We start from the raw sequence: 17,567 nt of genomic DNA on the forward strand, positions 1-17,567 counted from the left end.
GACGCTGCTCCCCTACAACTGCAGCCTATAGCTATCAGGACTAGTAGCCATTGGCAGACCTGTCTCCAATGAATTTATCTAAGCCCCTTTTAAAGTCAACCAAGCTGGTGGCCATCGTTGCATCCAGTGGCAGGGAATCCCACAGATTAATTATGCGCTTTGTGAAAAAGTACTTGCTTTTGTCCAACCTAAAGTTCCTGGCAACCAGTCTCATGGGGTGACCCCTGGATTTAGTGTTGTGAGAGACGGAGAAGAATCTCTCTCTCTCCCTCCACACCATTCATAATTGTATAAACCTCTACAACAAGGGTGGCCAAAACCTCTACAAGGGTGGCCAAACTTAGCCCTCCAGCTGTTTTTCGACTACAACTCCCAGCATCCCTGGAGGACCAAATTTGCCCACCCCAGCTCTATAATCTCTCCCCTCCGTCACCTTTTTTCTAAACCAGAAGGCCCCAGATGTTGTGGCTTTACCTTGCAAGGAAGGTGCTCTGAGTGACCCGAATGTTATGCAGCCTTGCACAGAATTCCTGGAAAAAATTACTACCTCTTAAAGAATGTTTTCTAGCCCAAAATGTTAATCATTTGTAGCCTAACAAACAAACAAAAACAAGCTCACTCCTAAAAGTTTCCCTACTTGCTTGTCCGGAGGCAATTCCAGCCAGCCACGGACCACCAGACCATCGGCTGTTTACAAACTTTGGGATGATGCCACCTATTTATAGATTCTTTCTATAGGTTATTTAAGGGTTATTTAAGGGTTGCAGCCTTTACGTCAGAGAGGCAGGACTTCGGCCCTGCTGCAAGATGTCGGGCTACAGTTGTACTCCCAAAACAGCTGCAGGGCCAGAGTTGTTCGTTCCTCATAAACCCCGACTCAGACCTTAAGGTCTTCTTTGGAGGCCAATCGAGGTAAGGCGGGTGGCTACCAGGGAGAGGGCCTTTTCGGTGGTGGCACCCCGTTTGTGGAACAGCCTCCCCAGTGAGGTTCGCCTGGCGCTGTCACTTTGTTCTTTCAGACGCCAGCCTTTCTGTTTGCTTCGGCTTTTAAAATTTGACTTTAAAAAACAAGTTTTAAAATTGTTTTGAACTGTATATTTTGTATTCTTTTGTTGGTGTGTTGTGATTTGATGCCTTTTGTGTGTTTTTATCGGATGTTTTAAATGTGTTGCCAGCCGCCCAGAGAAAAAAATTGTTATGGGGTGGCTAACAAATAACATTTATAATAATAATAATGATTAATAAAAATATTAATTATTATTTTTATTATAAGTTGTGTAAAGGGATTAATCAGTTTTTTATAGCTTTTTTACTAAACATCAGTGTCTCCCTGGGGACCCACTAAGACACTTGGTTTTTAAGAAGTTAATTATTTTGACCGCAGCTACAAAGGTTGCAGACAAGGAATATATTAGGCATCCCTCCTCTGCTTTCACACAGGCTGGAATGCATCTTTAAAACTGCTGCCTGCTAACTGCAGTTTTTTAAAACTACTTAATTTTAGAAATAAATGTTTTTAAAAGTATGCCTGCGTGCACACAGCCCATCTAAAAAGAAGGAAAGCATGCTTTCATTAAAAGCCAGATACAAATGCTGATTAACGTTTATTTAATTACTCCAGGAGTTCTCAAACTTGGATCCCCCGATGATGTTGGACTACAAGGCTCATCGCTGCAGCCATACTGGCTTTTGGCCGCTTGGAACAGACTGTGAAAGAATACAAGCTTTGCACGCCGAAGAGAGATTCCTGCCTGCAACCTTGGAGAAGCCGCTACCAGTCTGTGTAGACAATACTGAGCTCGACAAAGCAATGGTCTGACTCAGTATATAGCAGCTTCAGGTTCAGCACCCAGAACCTCCAGGCAGGGCTGGGAAATACCCACCTGAAGCCTTGGAGAAGCCGCTGCCAGTCTGGGTAGACAATACTGAACTAGATGGACCAAGGGTCTGACTCGGTAGAAGGCAGCTGTCTACATCATCATCTCATACTGTGCGGGAGATGGCCGTGGTCAACCCCTCTTGTATTCTACCAAAGAAAACCACAGGGCTCTGTGGTTGCCAGGAGTTAACACCCGACTGATGGCAAAACTTTACTATGTAACCTGAGAACCCCGGGATTAATCAAAGGTTTCTTTGACTAGGAGAGAGTCCTAGTTTGTTTGCTTCTCGAGATAAACCTTCTGCAAGGAAGAGCACATCTGTGCTCAGTATATGCACAATGAAGCTAGGAAATCTGCAGCAACTAATGTATGTGATGTATAGTTTTGTGTGTGGTTTTGTTGTATTGAGAGGCCGTTGGCTGTAATAATAAATAAAGTAAAGTAAAGCAGCAACTAATCAAGAATAACTACCTATTTCTCTTTCTGTACCCACAATCACTCCTGGGTCTGAGAATCTCCATTTCAGCCCCAAGAAAGCACAGAGGAAGTGAGAAAGGAAAAGATGCACGCACACACACACACACGCATGCACAAACCCACCTTTTTACCAGCCCTGTTTGAAAATAATCAGTCAAGTCATAGCGATCAGGACTCGCCCTGCTCTTCTGTCTAAAGGTTCGCCAGAGCGGCAAATGACGAAACAGATTAAAACCGAGATGGACTGGAGAGTCAGGGTGCTGTAACAATAGCAATAGCAATAGCACTTACATTTATATACCGCTCTATAGCCGGAGCTCTCTAAGCGGTTTACAATGATTTAGCATATTGCCCCCCAACATTCTGGGTACTCATTTTACCGACCTCGGAAGGATGGAAGGCTGAGTCAACCTTGAGCCCCTGGTCAGGATCGAACTTGTAACCTTCTGGTTACAGGGCGGCAGTTTTACTACTGCGCCACCAGGGGCTCCTGTAGTGGTTAGGGAGTCCAGAGTTCAACTCCCCCTTCAGCCATGAGACTTGCTGGGTGACTCTGGGCCAGTCACTTCTCTCTCAGCCTAACCTACCTCACAGGGTTCTTGTGAGGTTCAACACAGCCCATGTGCACCATTTTGGGGGGCTCCTCAGAGGAAGAGCGGGATATACATGGAAAAATAAAATAAAGCAGGGGTCCCCAACCTGTGGTACTTCAGATATTGCTGAACTACAACTCTCATCATCCGCAGCCACAATTTACTGCCGCTGGGGAAGATGGGAGTTGTAGTTCAGCAACAACTGGAGTACCACAGGTTGGAGAACCCCTGAAATAAAGGAAAACAGCCCAAAGGTCCAAGACATAGAAGTTTTGGCCAGTGCTTGAAAGGATGGAGCCAGGGAGGCCTTTCTTTCTTTCTTTCTTTCTTTCTTTCCTTCCAAATCTCCAGGGCCACAGCAGAAAAGGCCCTGCCTCTTGTGTCCAGTGGCTGCACCTCCAATCTCCAGCATCCTTCTTAGGGTTCGACAAGTTCATAGCGGTTTGTAAGGTGATCTCTAGTGGAAGCGAGTCTGAACCAAGAAAGGCTGGCTGAGAGTGGAGGGTTCCAGGAACCTAGGAAACACAGGAAGCGGCCTTATACAGAGTCAGGCCCTTGGTCCACCGAGCTCTCTATCATCTACACTGACGGGCAGCAGCGCTCCACAATTTCAGGGAAAGGTCTTTCCCTGACCTACTTGGACCTACCGGCAGCAAGTGCACCTGAAACTGTCTCCATGCAGGCGTGCAGATGCTCTTTCGCTGAGCTGCGTCCATGTCCCCCTCAGGGGAATATCTCGGCACTCACATGTAGTCTCCCATCCAGATGCAAACCAAGGCGGCCTCTGCTTAGCAAAGGGGACAATTCATGCTGGAGACCGCAAGACACGCTCTCCTTGAGAGAGCCAGGAGCCCCACCCCTTCCTGGGGCTTTGCTGGATCCAGGGGGGCTTTTGTCAGGACTGGGGGTCTCTTGGCTGAGACATGCTCCTCCTGCAAGAGGATACCGGAACATAAGGAGGCTAGCATCTAGCTCAGGACTCTCTACACTGACTGGCAGCAGCTCTTCGAGGTTTCAGGCCGGAGTCTCTCCCAGCCCTACCTGGAGATGCTGCCAGGGAGTGAACCTGGGACCTTCTGCATGCAAGTATGTGGATGCTCTTCCACTAAACTACAGCCCTAACCACTATTATGCAAGACCTTTGCAATGTAAAAATGCCCCCCCCCCGCCACAGCTCTCCAGCTGTTGTGGAACTACCATCATCCATAGCAGCTGAGGATGATGGGAGTTGTATTCCCACAACAGCTGGTAAGCCTCAGGTTGACCACCCTGGCCTAGGCCTCCTGCTCCAATGGAACAAGGTTAAAGTGATCTCTACATTATTTTCTGGTGACTCAAAACACAGCAAACAAGCTTTCTAAACATTTGCCCAGATGATGGGGTCAAACTGACCAGGAGCAGGAAAATAAAACTGATAAAGCTTTGATTTCAATCTTCTACAGCTCCATATTCCAGGTATTCACCAAACTTCATGAGGTCAATTGCCCTGGGATTTTTCATCCCCCATACCAATATCCTTTTGTAAATTGCAGCGCATACTCCAGTGGTGTTGGGGTCATTTTCACCCCAGCAGCATTGAATGGGACACTGAAACTGGCCAATACCACCTGTGCAGGGTCATTTCTTTATTTATGAAAATGCCACTACTATTTTCTCCACTATATTTCCTTCTGTTCTATTCCTGTAATCTCAATTCATAGGTTGCGCTTCGGGATGCTATAATCTCTCAGCCTGTCCATCACAATATGGAGGTAAAAACACTGGCCTACCTCAAAGGGGTGTTTGTAGTAATGTGAAGTGCTCTGAAGGCCTAGAGAGTCACTAAGACAGCAGGTCAGCTGGGGACTGGGAACAACTGCAGTGCTATCACCTCAGCATGAGATGGTTTTCAACATGATGAGCATCGCATGCACATCTGGAGTACACATCTCCCCCCAACCAACCAACCAACCAAACAACCACAACGGACCCAAATCCCTCTGTTTTGGCCACCAGTTACTCTTACTGTCAGGTCAAAGATTCAACCAGACACTCCGTACACATTTGCACACCTTTCCTTTCAACTGCACAACTGTTCTCCATAATCATGAAGGCTGGAAACGCAACTTCTGCACAAATATGGCCCTCCGGCTGTTTAGGACAACTCCTCCCATCAGTCCCACCTACAGCACCCAAAAGCCAGGGATGATGGGAGTTGTAGTCCAAAATCTGCAGCAGGGCCCAAGCTTCTTCTAACAAACAGCCCTCCTAACAAATGCACACCTTAACACTCAATTACGCAGCACCACAGACATTTGGAGACCCTCAATCCCGCCGGGTCTAATCGCAAGAGTACCTTCAAACATGCACAGAGTGCATCTGCTCCACCAATGAGAAAACCATCACTGGTCCACAGAGAGGGCTTACAGCAGAAGTCCTCACCCTGCCCCCCCCGCCCGATGTGTTTGGACTACAACTCCCATCACCCCCAAACACTATGGTCTTCAGAGCCTGTGGCTGATGGGAGCCGTAGTCTGACCACATGGGTGGGGGCGGGCGAGGGTGAGGACCCCCGCTTACAGGAAAAGGTTTTGATTTCCTTGCCGAAATTAAGTTGCCCTAATTTACTGCAAGGCCTAATTGTTCGCAAGAGTTCAACCACTGGGTGAAGGGGGGGGGGAGGTTAGAAACTGCCATCTGTCCCCCAGTGCTATTCCTCAAAACAATTCTCTTTTGTTTGCAGAAGTTGGGGGGGGAGGGAGAGAAAGCAAGCAAGGAGAGAAGAAAGCAAAGAGACTGATCAAAAGCCCCCTAAAAATAAAATAAAAATGCAACAGCTGCAAACTTCGCTTCTCTTCTGCAAAGCGAAATGCAGAACTTTTAGCCCTCCTGCAAAGTAAGAAAGTAGCGGGCCGCGGGGTGGGGTGGGGGGCGAGGCTTGGTTGGGTCAAGGCAGCATGCTAATAAGGCGCTGGAAAGAGCTTATGCAACAAGGACGAGGGAGGGGAGGGGAGGGGGGGAGACAGGCCCAGGAGTGCACACACCACCCCGAATCTCCCTGCTGCAGAACTTTTGGCACGCTCGAGGGTTGCACCCCGCTAGGCTTGCAAACCCCAACGCCGGCCGCCCCCCCAGCTCCCCCCAAAAGCATGCATCCTCCCCCCCCCACACGCATTTCTTTTAACAGCCCAAACAGATCTCCTTGCAAAAAATATAAATAAATAAAGGTTCGCAATTATTGCACAGTGCATTCGAAATCTTGGGGGAAGAGAGAAAAGATCTGCGGCATTGCAACTGATCTCTGCCCGCACCATGTGGTTTTGCAGGTCTTAAAAGCAAGCGGGGGGGGGGGGCGGGGGAGAAGCGCCTTGCAACAGAGGTACCTTGCTTTCTGTCCATGGTGGTTTCCCAGAAGCGAAAGAACAGCAAGCGGCACGCCTCAGGAGCAGCAGCAGGAGGAGGAGGAGGGGAGGGGGGTGTCTTGCAAGGCACCCGCCTCTCAAAGCGGCGGCGGCGGCTACTCCACGGGAGGCGAATGCATGCTCCAAAATACGTAGGGACTAGCGCCTTTATCGCTAACTAAAAGCTCCTGCAGCTTTTTCTCGCCCGCCCCCCGCTCCACTCCTCTTGGAGAGCTGGGCGTGCAGGAACTCGCAGCAAAAGTCAGAGCATTCCGGTTTGGGGGCTTCCCCCCCTCCTCTCGGGAGGGAGGAGAAAGGAGAAGGAATATTAAAAAAAAAAAAAAATTAAGTGCACGGTGCGAAAGCGCAGCGTGTCCCTTCCAGGCGGCAGCTGAGGTTGCCCCGTCCCTGGCTGCTGCTCGGGTTACACTCGAAACGCTGCACAGTTGTAGGGAAAAGCGGGGGGGGGGGAGGAGGAGGTTGGGAGCAGCCAGCCAGCACAGCGCCGGTGACGTCCAGCAGGAAACAACTGGGCGGCCGCCAGAAGGGGAGGCTGAGCGCAAGGCGGCCACCAGAGGGCGTCGGTGGGCTGGGGGCCGCCGCAAAGCACCCGCCGCGGCAAGCTGGGGAGATGGGGGTCGCCCTGGTGGGCGGTGGGCGTTTTAGTCGCAGGGTTTCCTTTTCTGTGTGTGTGAGAGAGAGAGAGAGAGAGAGAGTCCTCTCTCTCCTTTGCTAACGGGGCAAAAGAGGCCCCTTTTAAAAGTGGTGATTCTCTTACTTTGAGCAGGGGGAGAGCAACTGGCCCTATCCGTCCCCAGCACAGCAGCTTCGCTCCAGGGGCTGTAACTGGGGTCTGCCTTATGTTTCAAAGGACTGTGAGCCCTTTAGGGAGCAGGGAGTCGTTTTATTTATTTATTTTGTAGCTATGGAAGCTGCTTTGGGACCTTGGGTGGGAAAGCGGTCCATCGGTTTTGGGTGGTGGTGTCTTCTGAGGGTCATCAGACGATTTGCTGTGCTATGGACTGGCTGTGGATCCTCTCGTGTATCGGCTATGCTCTGTGTCGTCTTGGGAGATGCATATGTTTTGAAGTGCGCATGATGCCTTTTAGAGAGACAGTCTTCTCCTTTTGGAAGAAAGAAATGTGTGTGTGTAATGGAGGGAGGTTGTCCAAAAACAAACAAACAAACCCCAAACACTGGGTTTATTTTTATGAAAATATTTTAAAAAACCATGTCTCTGTTGTTGGACTGCAACTCCCATCATCCCCAGCAGCTGGGGATGATGGGTTTTGTAGTCTAACGGCCGCTGGAGAGTCTTGGGGGCCTTCCATCCAATATACCATCCCACACAAGACATTTTTCTTTTTTTCGAAAGCAAGGGAAAAGACCTTTTTGGTGGTGACCATTGACTGACGGGTTACATTTAAACCTGGTTGCAATGGACAGCCCAGACATTTCTGCTCAGGACGGATCTACGAAGAGTTGGCCCACAGGAGGAAGAGTGAGTGAGGACAGGCCTTCAAGCACGAGGCTGGAATGACAAGGAGGTGGGTTTAACCTAGAGCAGGGGTTCTCCACCTGTGACCCCCCCCCCCCGATGGTGAACTACAACTCCCATCATCCCCGGCCCCAACAAACAGTAGCTGGGGTTGATGGGAGCGGAAGTCCAGAAACATCTGGAGGGCCACACGTAGGGAACCACCGAGCTCGACATCAGGAGGCGGCGCCGTCTGCCTCGCGAAGGAGTGGTTGTAGCAGTTCCCTCCACTGAGGCAGGGGTCAGACTAGAAGACCTCTAGGGTGCCTTCCAACCCTGACGTGCTGAGAAAAAGGAGCAGACGCCAGAAAATGAGCCAGAGCCCCTCCCGAATCCCACAGCATTTATTATTAAGCATAACGCAGCCAGCAGGAGGCTGTGTTTGTGTTCAGCGGTTGTTAGGGCCCTTCTAGAGGAGGGGGGGCGCGGGGAGGCCTCCCTCCTGGCGACAGAGGGCCACCCCAGCCTGCCTTTCCCGAACCTGCGTCAGAACGCTGGAAGAGGGACAGAGCAGCTGCCCACCAGGGAGGGGGTGGAATGGTAACTCTACGCCAGCAGGCGCACATTTGTGGGGCTGGGCGGGGGGGCGGAGAAAGGCCAGAGGCTTCTTTGAAGTGGGAAAGTTCGACACAGGAGGACCCCACCATAGGAACCGAGGAAGCTACCGAGTCCGACCCTGGGTCCCTCGAGCTCAGGATTGCCAACCAAGACTGGCAGTGGCTTCTCCGAGGCTGTCCCGGAGGCGTCGGCGCAGATCGCCACCGCTTTCGCCACAGCAAACACTCAGAAGCCGCTCTGGTTGGACGGCAGTGCAAATAAAGAGGACACCCCCCGCCCCCTCCAGGGCCCTTTCAGAATGATGACAGGCCAGGCCAGTGCCTCGCACGGCCGCCGACAAAGAGGAAAGGGTAACAGAAGTGTAGACCCACAAGAAAAATGTTGCAGTATATCCCTGGTGCGCAGATGCTACCTGAGCCTGTGCCTGAACTTGGAGAAAGGTTTAGGCACCTTCCACCACCCCACGCCCCAGAAGTAGACTCTCTTGAGGGAGTATTCTTCAAGCCGAGAAATTTCCCACTCTCTTTGTTTAAGCCTTGTCATTGAGTTCCATTAGCTCTGCCCACCTAGTTGCCTCTTAAGTGCCCTCTGAGTCTGTGAACATTCTGCTCCATTGAGTTACTTTAAGGCCATGGGGGTGGGGGTTGCTTGCTTGCTTGCTGGCCCCCTTTAGAGAGGGTGTGTGTGTGTGCGCGCGCGCATGCACGCTATGGCCCCATCCAGTGTTCTAATTTTAACATTGGCCCCATCCAGTGTTCTAATCTCTAGGCAGAATGAATTTTGTTCTGGGCAGCAGTATCAAAGCAGTGTGTGAGTACCTGCATTCAGAGTGGGGCCTGAGTGAGATCTAAATTGAACTGAGCTGACATCAAAAAGTGTGTCAGCGCACACAAGCACACGCCTTAGAGGGAACGCTGGCCCCATCCTGAGCAGGACTGTAGCTCTGCTCTGAATGCAGAAAGGTTCCCAGTTCCCTCCCTGGCAGCATCTCCCAGCTAGGGCTGAGAGAGACTCCTGCCTACAACCTTGGGATGCTGCTGCCAGTCTGTGCAGACAGAGCGAGATGGACCATATGAGGCAGCTTCCTAAGTTGCTATCAAAGCGAAATCCACATTGTAGTGTGGCTGCAGAAGCTTGCTATTTTAAAAAAACAACACCCCCCCTCCACCATGCCCAAATGAGGCCATTTAGGGAATAATAGGGCTTTTTGTTTTATCTTCACAAAAGGAGAGAAACTGAACTCACCGCCCAAATATGCCCCAACTACGTTATGTGAAGCTAAACCATGTATGTTGGGTCTCCAAGAAGGCTAAAGCAGCCGCAGAATTCTTGCATCATAAAGCCGTCCTACTGAGCCCCTCCGTAATGGGTCCCAGATGGGAGACAATTCCATACACAGTTGCACTGAGGTTTACCGAAGTGGCGATCAGAAAATCCCCCCAAGGCTCGTTCCGTCAGCGTTTCTGCTGATCTGGGTTTTTTGGGAGGGTGATCTCAGAAAACCTGGAAAAAATGTTTCCAGCTCAGCAGAAGTTTCCACCTCCTGCGAGATGCAGAAGGCTGGCTGGCAGGACGCTCACAATAAATTCCATTGCAAGCTTACTCAGATGCAGGAGGAAGGAGGAGGAGGGATACAGGAACACAGGAAGCTGCCTTGTACTGAGTCAGACCATCTAGCTCAGTCTTGTCTACACGGACTGGCAGCGGCTTCTCCAAGGTTGCAGGCAGGAGTCTCTCGCAGCCCTGTCTTGGAGATGCTGCCAGGGAGGGAACTGGGAACCTTCTGCTCTTCCCAGAGCGGCTTCATCCCCTAAGAGGAAGATCTTCCAGTGCTCACACATGTAGTCCCCCATTCAAATGCAAACCAGGGAAGACCCTGCTTAGCAAGGGGACGACTCATGCTGGCTACCACAAGACCCGCTCTCGACTCCTTGCATGTAGAAAGTTAGCACATGAGGACAAGCCGGATGTGAATTGAGACTGTGTCGGTTTCTTTCCTCCAATTTTACTGTATCCAAAAAGTGGCAGCCAAAAATAGAAAAGGAAGGTTGTGTGTGCGAGGGTTGCTTAACCCTTTCCTTTCTGCTCAAACTTCACTAAGCTGCTTTTTTTCCTCTCTGCAGAAACCATATTCTGTGCAGCCCAAATTCCGAGACTGCCTCAGTAAATGCGAAGGAAATGACCTCACTGGGCCCTGCTAAGTGGGCAAAGACTCCTGCCTGCAACCTGGGAGAAGCCGCTGCCAGTCTGGGTAAACAATACTGAGCTAGATAGACCAATGGTCTGACTCAGTATATGGCAGCTTCCTATGTTCCTTTACTCTGTGTGTGTGTGTGTGTGTGTGTTTGTGCGCGCACATACGTGTAATGTTTCAGAATGCAATTCTTCCTCCTGCTGTCCAAAGTGGTACAGTCCTGGGCGGACTATAGCGTTTGCTTCTCAGCATGCATCTGGGGAGTGTCCCACCCCTGCCCTTTCCCAGGCAGCCGGTCCCTTGGGCTCTCCTCAGCACCCCCTCCTGCAGGAAGTGGCCCGCACACTCACGATTCCTGAAAGGGAGGGGGTTCTCAGAAGTAGGAGCCCCCCACCGCCACCGGAGGGCAGGCAGGAGTGAGTCAGTGCCGTCCTACGCAGCCGGTGTGCAGCCAGAGGTCAGAGGAGTCGGGAGCTTTTCCCGGCCCTAATTCACATGTAGAGAGGAGAGAACGCTCTTCTTGGGTTGGACTGGAAAGGCTGAGGCTGGATGTGGGGAGGGAAGCCAAGGTTTCTTGGCCCGTTCAGCAAACTGCACACCCCAGTGCTGGAGAGCAGAGCAGGGGACAAGCACACAAGATGCACAGCAAGGTACAAAGAGAAAGGGCGTGAAACAGGCACAACGGAAATCTTCCACAAAAAGAGAGGAAAATAAATCCATACTTAGGAACACAGGAAAGCTGCCTCATACTGAGTCAGACCCTTGGTCCTTCTAGCTGAGGATCATCTGCACTGACTGGCAGCAGCTCTCCAAGTTTTCAGGCAGGAGTCTTTCCCAGGCCTACCTGGAGAAGCTGCCAGGGATTGAGCCTGAGGTCTCCTGCATGAAAGCAGATGCTCTTCCACTGAGCTAAATGGCCCCATCCCCTAAATTAGAAACACAGGAAGCTGCCTTATACTGAGTCAGACCATCGGTCTATCTAGCTAAGCATTGTCAACACTGGCTGGCAGCGGCTTCTCCAAGGTTGCAGGCAGGAGTCTCTCTCAGCCCTATCTTGCAGACGCTGCCAGGAAGCGAACGTGGAACCTTCCGCGTGCAAGCAGACGGGTGCTCTTCCCAGAGCGGCCCCATCCCCTCAGATTATATGGGGAATATTTTGCAGGGCTCACATGTAGTCTTCCATCCAAATGCAAAGCAGGATGGATTTTGCTAAGCCAAGGGGACCATGGATACTCCCTGCCACAAGACCAGCTCTCCTCTTGATTGCAATTTGATTGCACTCGCTTGCTTGACACAAGGCTGCCCCCAGAACACGTTCAAGAAGCGTTAGCTGGTGGCTTGTGTAAAAAAGCTTCCACTCATTCAGGCCTTGACCAATTTTCTTTGGATCTAGGAGCCATCCTGGAAATGTAAGAGCCAGACAAAGGACACTTGGGGGAACTACCAGACTCCGTGACGGACACTGTGGAGGGGGAGCAGAGAAGGGCTTCTCCTTGTCCTCTTTACAAGTAACATGCTCAGAACAGAAACAGGGCAGCCTGGGTCCAAGAAAGATGTTTCCCCAATAATTCTACCTCTGGATATCCCAGTATAGGTGCCACAGTCAAATTTCTAGGCACCATGGCTCCCTGGCATCTGGGAACGATCCAGTCTTGCACTCCACTTGAGTCGGATCCCGCGTATCGCTCTCCTATCCTAAATCCTCCACACTGGCTGTCAGCTTGCTGTAGAGCCCAATTCAAGAGACTTGCTGCTGCAGACCCCTCCCCCCAAAAAAAAGATGGGGGAGAAAAAGATGGGGGAGATCATCTAAGGAGTGACCTCTGGCTGTGCTTTGGGGTGCTGACTCCCCAACTGTATTGGAGGCAGCCACAGGATTCTACTCCCCCACTTAGGAGGAGGAGTTCTCATCGGCTCCTGAGTCCATTGTTGTTATTATTATTTTACATTTTATATCCCGCTCTTCCTCCAAGGAGCCCAGAGCGATGTACTCCATACTTAGGTTTCTCTTCACAACAACCCTGTGAAGTAGGTTAGGCTGAGAGAGAAGTGACTGGCCCAGAGTCACCCAGCAAGTCTCATGAGGCTGAATGGGGATTTGAACTCGGGTCACCCCGGTCCTAGTCCAGCACTCTAACCACTACACCACGCTGGCTCTCTTTCATGCCTTCCAGTAAGAAAAACAACAAGAAGAGGATAGAGAGAGGTGTTTTTTTGATTTTTGTTTTTAAGTTCTCTTTTCCAAAGAATGAATTCTAGCCGCTCGGGGAATTTCCCAGAGCTGTGTGGAAATCTAGCTTTGCAGGAATTCCCACTCCTCCCACTGCAACACACACACACACACACACACACACACACACACACACACACACACTCACCCCTAAGCAAAAATAATTCTATTGTATGGAAATGTGGGGAAAATTCCCCTAATTAACTGAGATCCCACCCATCAGGCTTATCCCATCCCAGCTGGGTGCTAAGGAGATGCAGGGGCCAGAAACCACCCAAGGTGTCCCTGCGACATTTGACCTCTAAGTGCGACATTTGACCTTGAGGACACAATCTCCCCCCACCCCACCCCAGTTTGGACCTCCTGGTCTCTAAAGTAGGGCTGCACAACCTCCTCGGTTGTTAGACTACAACTCCCATCACCCAGTGCTGGCACTAGAAAAAAAATCCTCCTCTGTTGCCAGATGACAATTCCCATCATGCAGTGCTGGCACCAGAAAAAATAACGGGGGGGGAGCAAAGCGGCAAACTGTGTTCCATATGAATGGGGGGCACCTGGAGGGTAATTACTTTTTTGGGGGGGGGCCTTGCCTCCCTTGTCCCCTCTGGAGCCAAAATCATGATCAAGGGTGTGGGGCCGTAAACACAGTGTTGAAGCATCTGCTTGTCAGAGAAAAGGTCCCAGGTTCAATCCCTGGCAGCATCACCCGGTAGGGCTGAGAAAGACTCCTGCCTGAAACCTTGGAGAGCTGCTGCCAGTCAGTGCAGACAATACTGAGCTAGATGGGCCAATGCTCTGACTCAACATGAAGCAGCTTCAAGCGGTGAAGTCATAGCTCTGCAGTACAGCACCTGATTTGCACACAGCAGGTCCCCGGTTCATTCCCTGGCAGCATCTCCAGGTAGGGCTGGGAGAGACTCCTACCTGAAACCTGGGAGAGCCGCTGCCAGTCTGGGTTAGTGAGTTAGACGCACCCAGGGTCTGACTCAGTTGGAAACGGTCTTCAGCTCTATGGCAGAGTCCATGATTTCCAGGCACGGGTTCCCTGGTGCAACCCCCAGCCTCTCCAGCAAGCACAGCCAGAATGTCTTAATTTTGATTGATTGATTTCCCTATTTACCCGAAGAGAATACAACTCTGAATTTAAGACAGCCACCTTAAATAACAGCGCTTAAAGTTAAAAGTTGTGCCGTCGAGTGGGTGTCGACTCCTGGCACCCACAGAGCCCTGCGGTTGTCTTTGGTAGAATGCAGGAGGGGTTGACCATGGCCACCTCCCATGCAAAGTAGGAGATGATGCCTTTCAGCACCTTCCTATATCACTGTTGCCCAATAGAGGTGTCTGGGAAACACACCAGCGGGGATTCGAAACAGCAACCTCTTGCTCCCTAGGCAAATTATTTCCCCATGGTGCCATTAGGTTATACTGGTATTTACCCAAAAAGAAGACAACTCTGAATTTAAGATGACCCCCACTGATTTCTAACATCAAAGAACTTGGAAAACCCTTAGTCTTGGATTCAGATAAATATGGTATATCCTGTTCTTCCTCCAAAATCACAAATCTTGGAGTGTTCCCGCCTATCACTGTAGATAATACTGAACGAGACGGACCAGGGGTTCCCAAGATCGCCCCCTCGCTGCCAGACTACAACTCCCATCACCCCCAGTCACAACGGCAGGGGATGATGGGGTTTGTAGTCCAAGCTCTGATGGTGGGGCGAGGTTGGGGACTCCTGTGTTCACACGCAGTCCAAGGCAGCTTTGCATGTTCGATGGTGCAGTGAGGGTAAAAGTTGTGGGCGAGTACATTCAGATAACCTTGTTGTGCAAGTAAACATACACAGATTTTACTGCCCACAAGAGCAGCTCAGCTTCAGGTCTGAGAAAGCTGGAGGAGGAGGAGGGAATCGCAATGCCAGATAAGAGAGGACCTCGGCTCAGACTTCATTCACAAGGAGCCACCCACACCAAGAGCAATTTTTATACTGCTGCTTTATTTGGTGTGCCTTGTCAGCCAATGGAAGAGGGCCGGGCGTCAACAGGAACTGACTGGGTTTGAATTAAATGAGCAATGCCTGGACAGGAAAACAGAAAGGAGGAGGGGCGTGGGTTCCCCCCACCCCCAGGAAAGAAGAAGCCGGAGCAATCACAAGTCTGCTGATGGGTTTTTGAACAGTTTTAAAAATAGATCTGGTGTGGCGTCACTAAGGGAATTGTTTTACACACTGTTAAAAGCCAGGATTGCTGCATCCATCTCCTCCCAAGAACACTGCACGGGTGTCATGCCCAAAGCTTTCCAGGAATTCCTCACTCGAGGAAGGCATTGCCTTGAGATTAAGTCAGTGTTTCCCATGCTTTTCGACCACGGTCCCCAGCCCCTTTCTAAACTTGCAATGGCCCTCTTCAGGCCTTCAGTTCCACACATGCACAGTCTGTGTAAAACATACACAGGGGATACAGTTATTCACATGTTATGCCCAACACATGCGCAGGGAGTACACTTTCTGCCTGTGCCCTACAGTCAAGGGGCCTGGTTCACTTTCAAAATGAACGCGTGTTCAGTCACATCCTAGCCACACGTTACATTCAAGGCACGTGCAACCTATGTACAATATACATAGATACAGTTATTCATACGTCATTTGGGGACAGGGAGCCATTTCATTTCATTATATATCTGGAAACTGCTCTGGAAACTTTTGTTGAAACATGGTATATAAATATTTGTCATATTCTTCATGTTCAACACATGCACACTCGTATACTTCCTAGCTGTATCTTACATTTGAAGGGGTCTGCACTTTCAAAATGAACAATCAGGTCCTATTCACATGTCACATCCAACACATATACAACCTGTGTACAATATACAAAGGTTCAGTTATTCACACGTTCTGTTCAACACATGCACAGTAATACACTTCCTACCTGTACCTTGCATTCAAAGGGGTCTGAAACTCAGGTTCACTTTCAAAACGTACACATATACAGTCAAGTCGTATTCACACATCATTTTCAATGCATGCGCAGTAGTGCACTTCCTAAATGAACCTTGCATTTGAGGGTTCCCAGGTTCACTTTCAAAATGAACGCATGTGCAGTAGAGTCCTATGCATATGTTATTTTCAGTGCACAAACAATTTGTGCACAGTATACACACGTTCAGACCTGTATACATGTGCAAATTATTCACACATTACATTCAACGCATGCACAGTACTGCCTGTACTGCCTGGTATCCTGCCTTTGAGGATCCGCTTTTAAAAGGATTCACTTATTTCTCTGTGTAAACTCCCCTGAGCCATTTTTGGAAGGGTGGTATAGAAATTGAATGAATGAATGAATGAATAAAGAAATAAAGAAATAAATAAAACGTACACACAGTCATTCACATAAAAACATGTATATGCATAGCTCCGTATGCATGTACAATGTAATGCCCAAATAGAGGCGCCAGGGAATATAGTCTCATCCCAGGAGGGAACAGAAAAAGCAGTCTATCACAGCCACTCCTGGAGCAGAGATGTCTTCTGTCTGTCCTTTTAGGATCATCACTGCTGAGGAGGAGAATTGCCAATGGTTTATGATATTTCATTATACAGTTAATATTTGTAAACTGCCTTGGGTTCCAGTATATCTATACCAGAAAGGCAGTATACATATGAAATTGAGAAATAAAGTTTGAACGCCTGCATATTGTCAATATACATAACATATGTGCACAGAGCTTTCTCCATGAAATTTCAAGCCCTGGGAAAGCAAGTTTTCCAATCACAGGGAGAGAAACCTGCACACATAAAACTGTACATGCATTGACTCCAGATGTTCAAGTAAACTTGCATAGATCTCCCTCTGTATGCATCCGTTCACCCTAGATATTCTGAGAGGCTAAGCATAACATTGTAAGCATGGCGGAAGTGGTCTGAAGGCACATTTGCTGTTGCAAAGACACATATATTGCACATTTTGGAGTGGGGAAAGACCACTTCTGATATTAAAGTGTGATGTGGTGGTATTGGCTAGCACCTGTAACATCACCAACATCTCCACTCCTTTCCCTAAATGATTTAGTATCAGTTCACAAGTTGGATATAGGATGAAGAATGAACATATTGACAAATGCATGATTTCGTGCTGCTTTGTTTTATCTTATTTATTACTTTAAGAGGCAGTCAGTCCCTTTGCAACACTTGGGGAAGGGGAAGCACTTGTCTAGAATTTGACTTGCAAGGTTGGCCCAGGGACCATCCGGCGGCTGACCTCCCAAGTCACCGACTCTGGGAGAGCTCGCTCGGCACGGAGGGAGGAGCGAGAGCAGTTCCAAATGCAGCGCGACTTCTGTATTAATTGTAAGCAAAGGGGAAGGAAGAGCCGGTGGTGAGCAGAGAGTGCGCTTTATGTGCTTTGGCACCTGATGTTTCTTCTTAGTTCCTTCCTTCCTGCCTTGCTGGAAAAACTCAAGCCACAAGGCAATCTATTTCGGCGATCTTCAGCCAGCAGCAGAAAGGATCTTGCCCCATTTCCAGTACGGCTCCTCCCAGATGTTGTGCTCTGGTTTCCTGCCCACACGCCAAGACGGTACGTTCACTTCCCCAGAGATAACGCCGCCCCCGCAGGTCCCACTTCTTACTCATCACATTCTATTAATAGCCATCGGCTCCTCCTTACTTGTCCTCCAGAACTCCAGTTACCCAGTAGAGTGCTAAATTTGGGAGT

General features: G+C 49.7%; 1 protein-coding gene across 4 annotated transcripts in view; it reads right to left on the reverse strand.

Moving 5' to 3' along the window:
• Positions 1-17,567, reverse strand: part of MAP2K3 (mitogen-activated protein kinase kinase 3) — a 55,622-nt gene that overhangs the window by 25,403 nt on the left and 12,652 nt on the right. For 2 of the 4 annotated variants that reach the window (XM_053276589.1, XM_053276588.1), the window contains exon 1: positions 6,313-6,754. The exons of the other annotated variants lie outside the window; for them this stretch is intronic. In XM_053276589.1, coding sequence (XP_053132564.1) covers positions 6,313-6,328 — 16 coding nt within the window. In that variant the 5' untranslated portion in view covers positions 6,329-6,754. Of the gene's footprint in view, positions 1-6,312; positions 6,755-17,567 lie in introns of those variants that run through there. 4 annotated transcript variants of the gene reach the window in all.

Source organism: Hemicordylus capensis, chromosome 13, assembly GCF_027244095.1.
Source record: "Hemicordylus capensis ecotype Gifberg chromosome 13, rHemCap1.1.pri, whole genome shotgun sequence".
Taxonomy (NCBI): Eukaryota; Metazoa; Chordata; class Lepidosauria; order Squamata; family Cordylidae; genus Hemicordylus; species Hemicordylus capensis.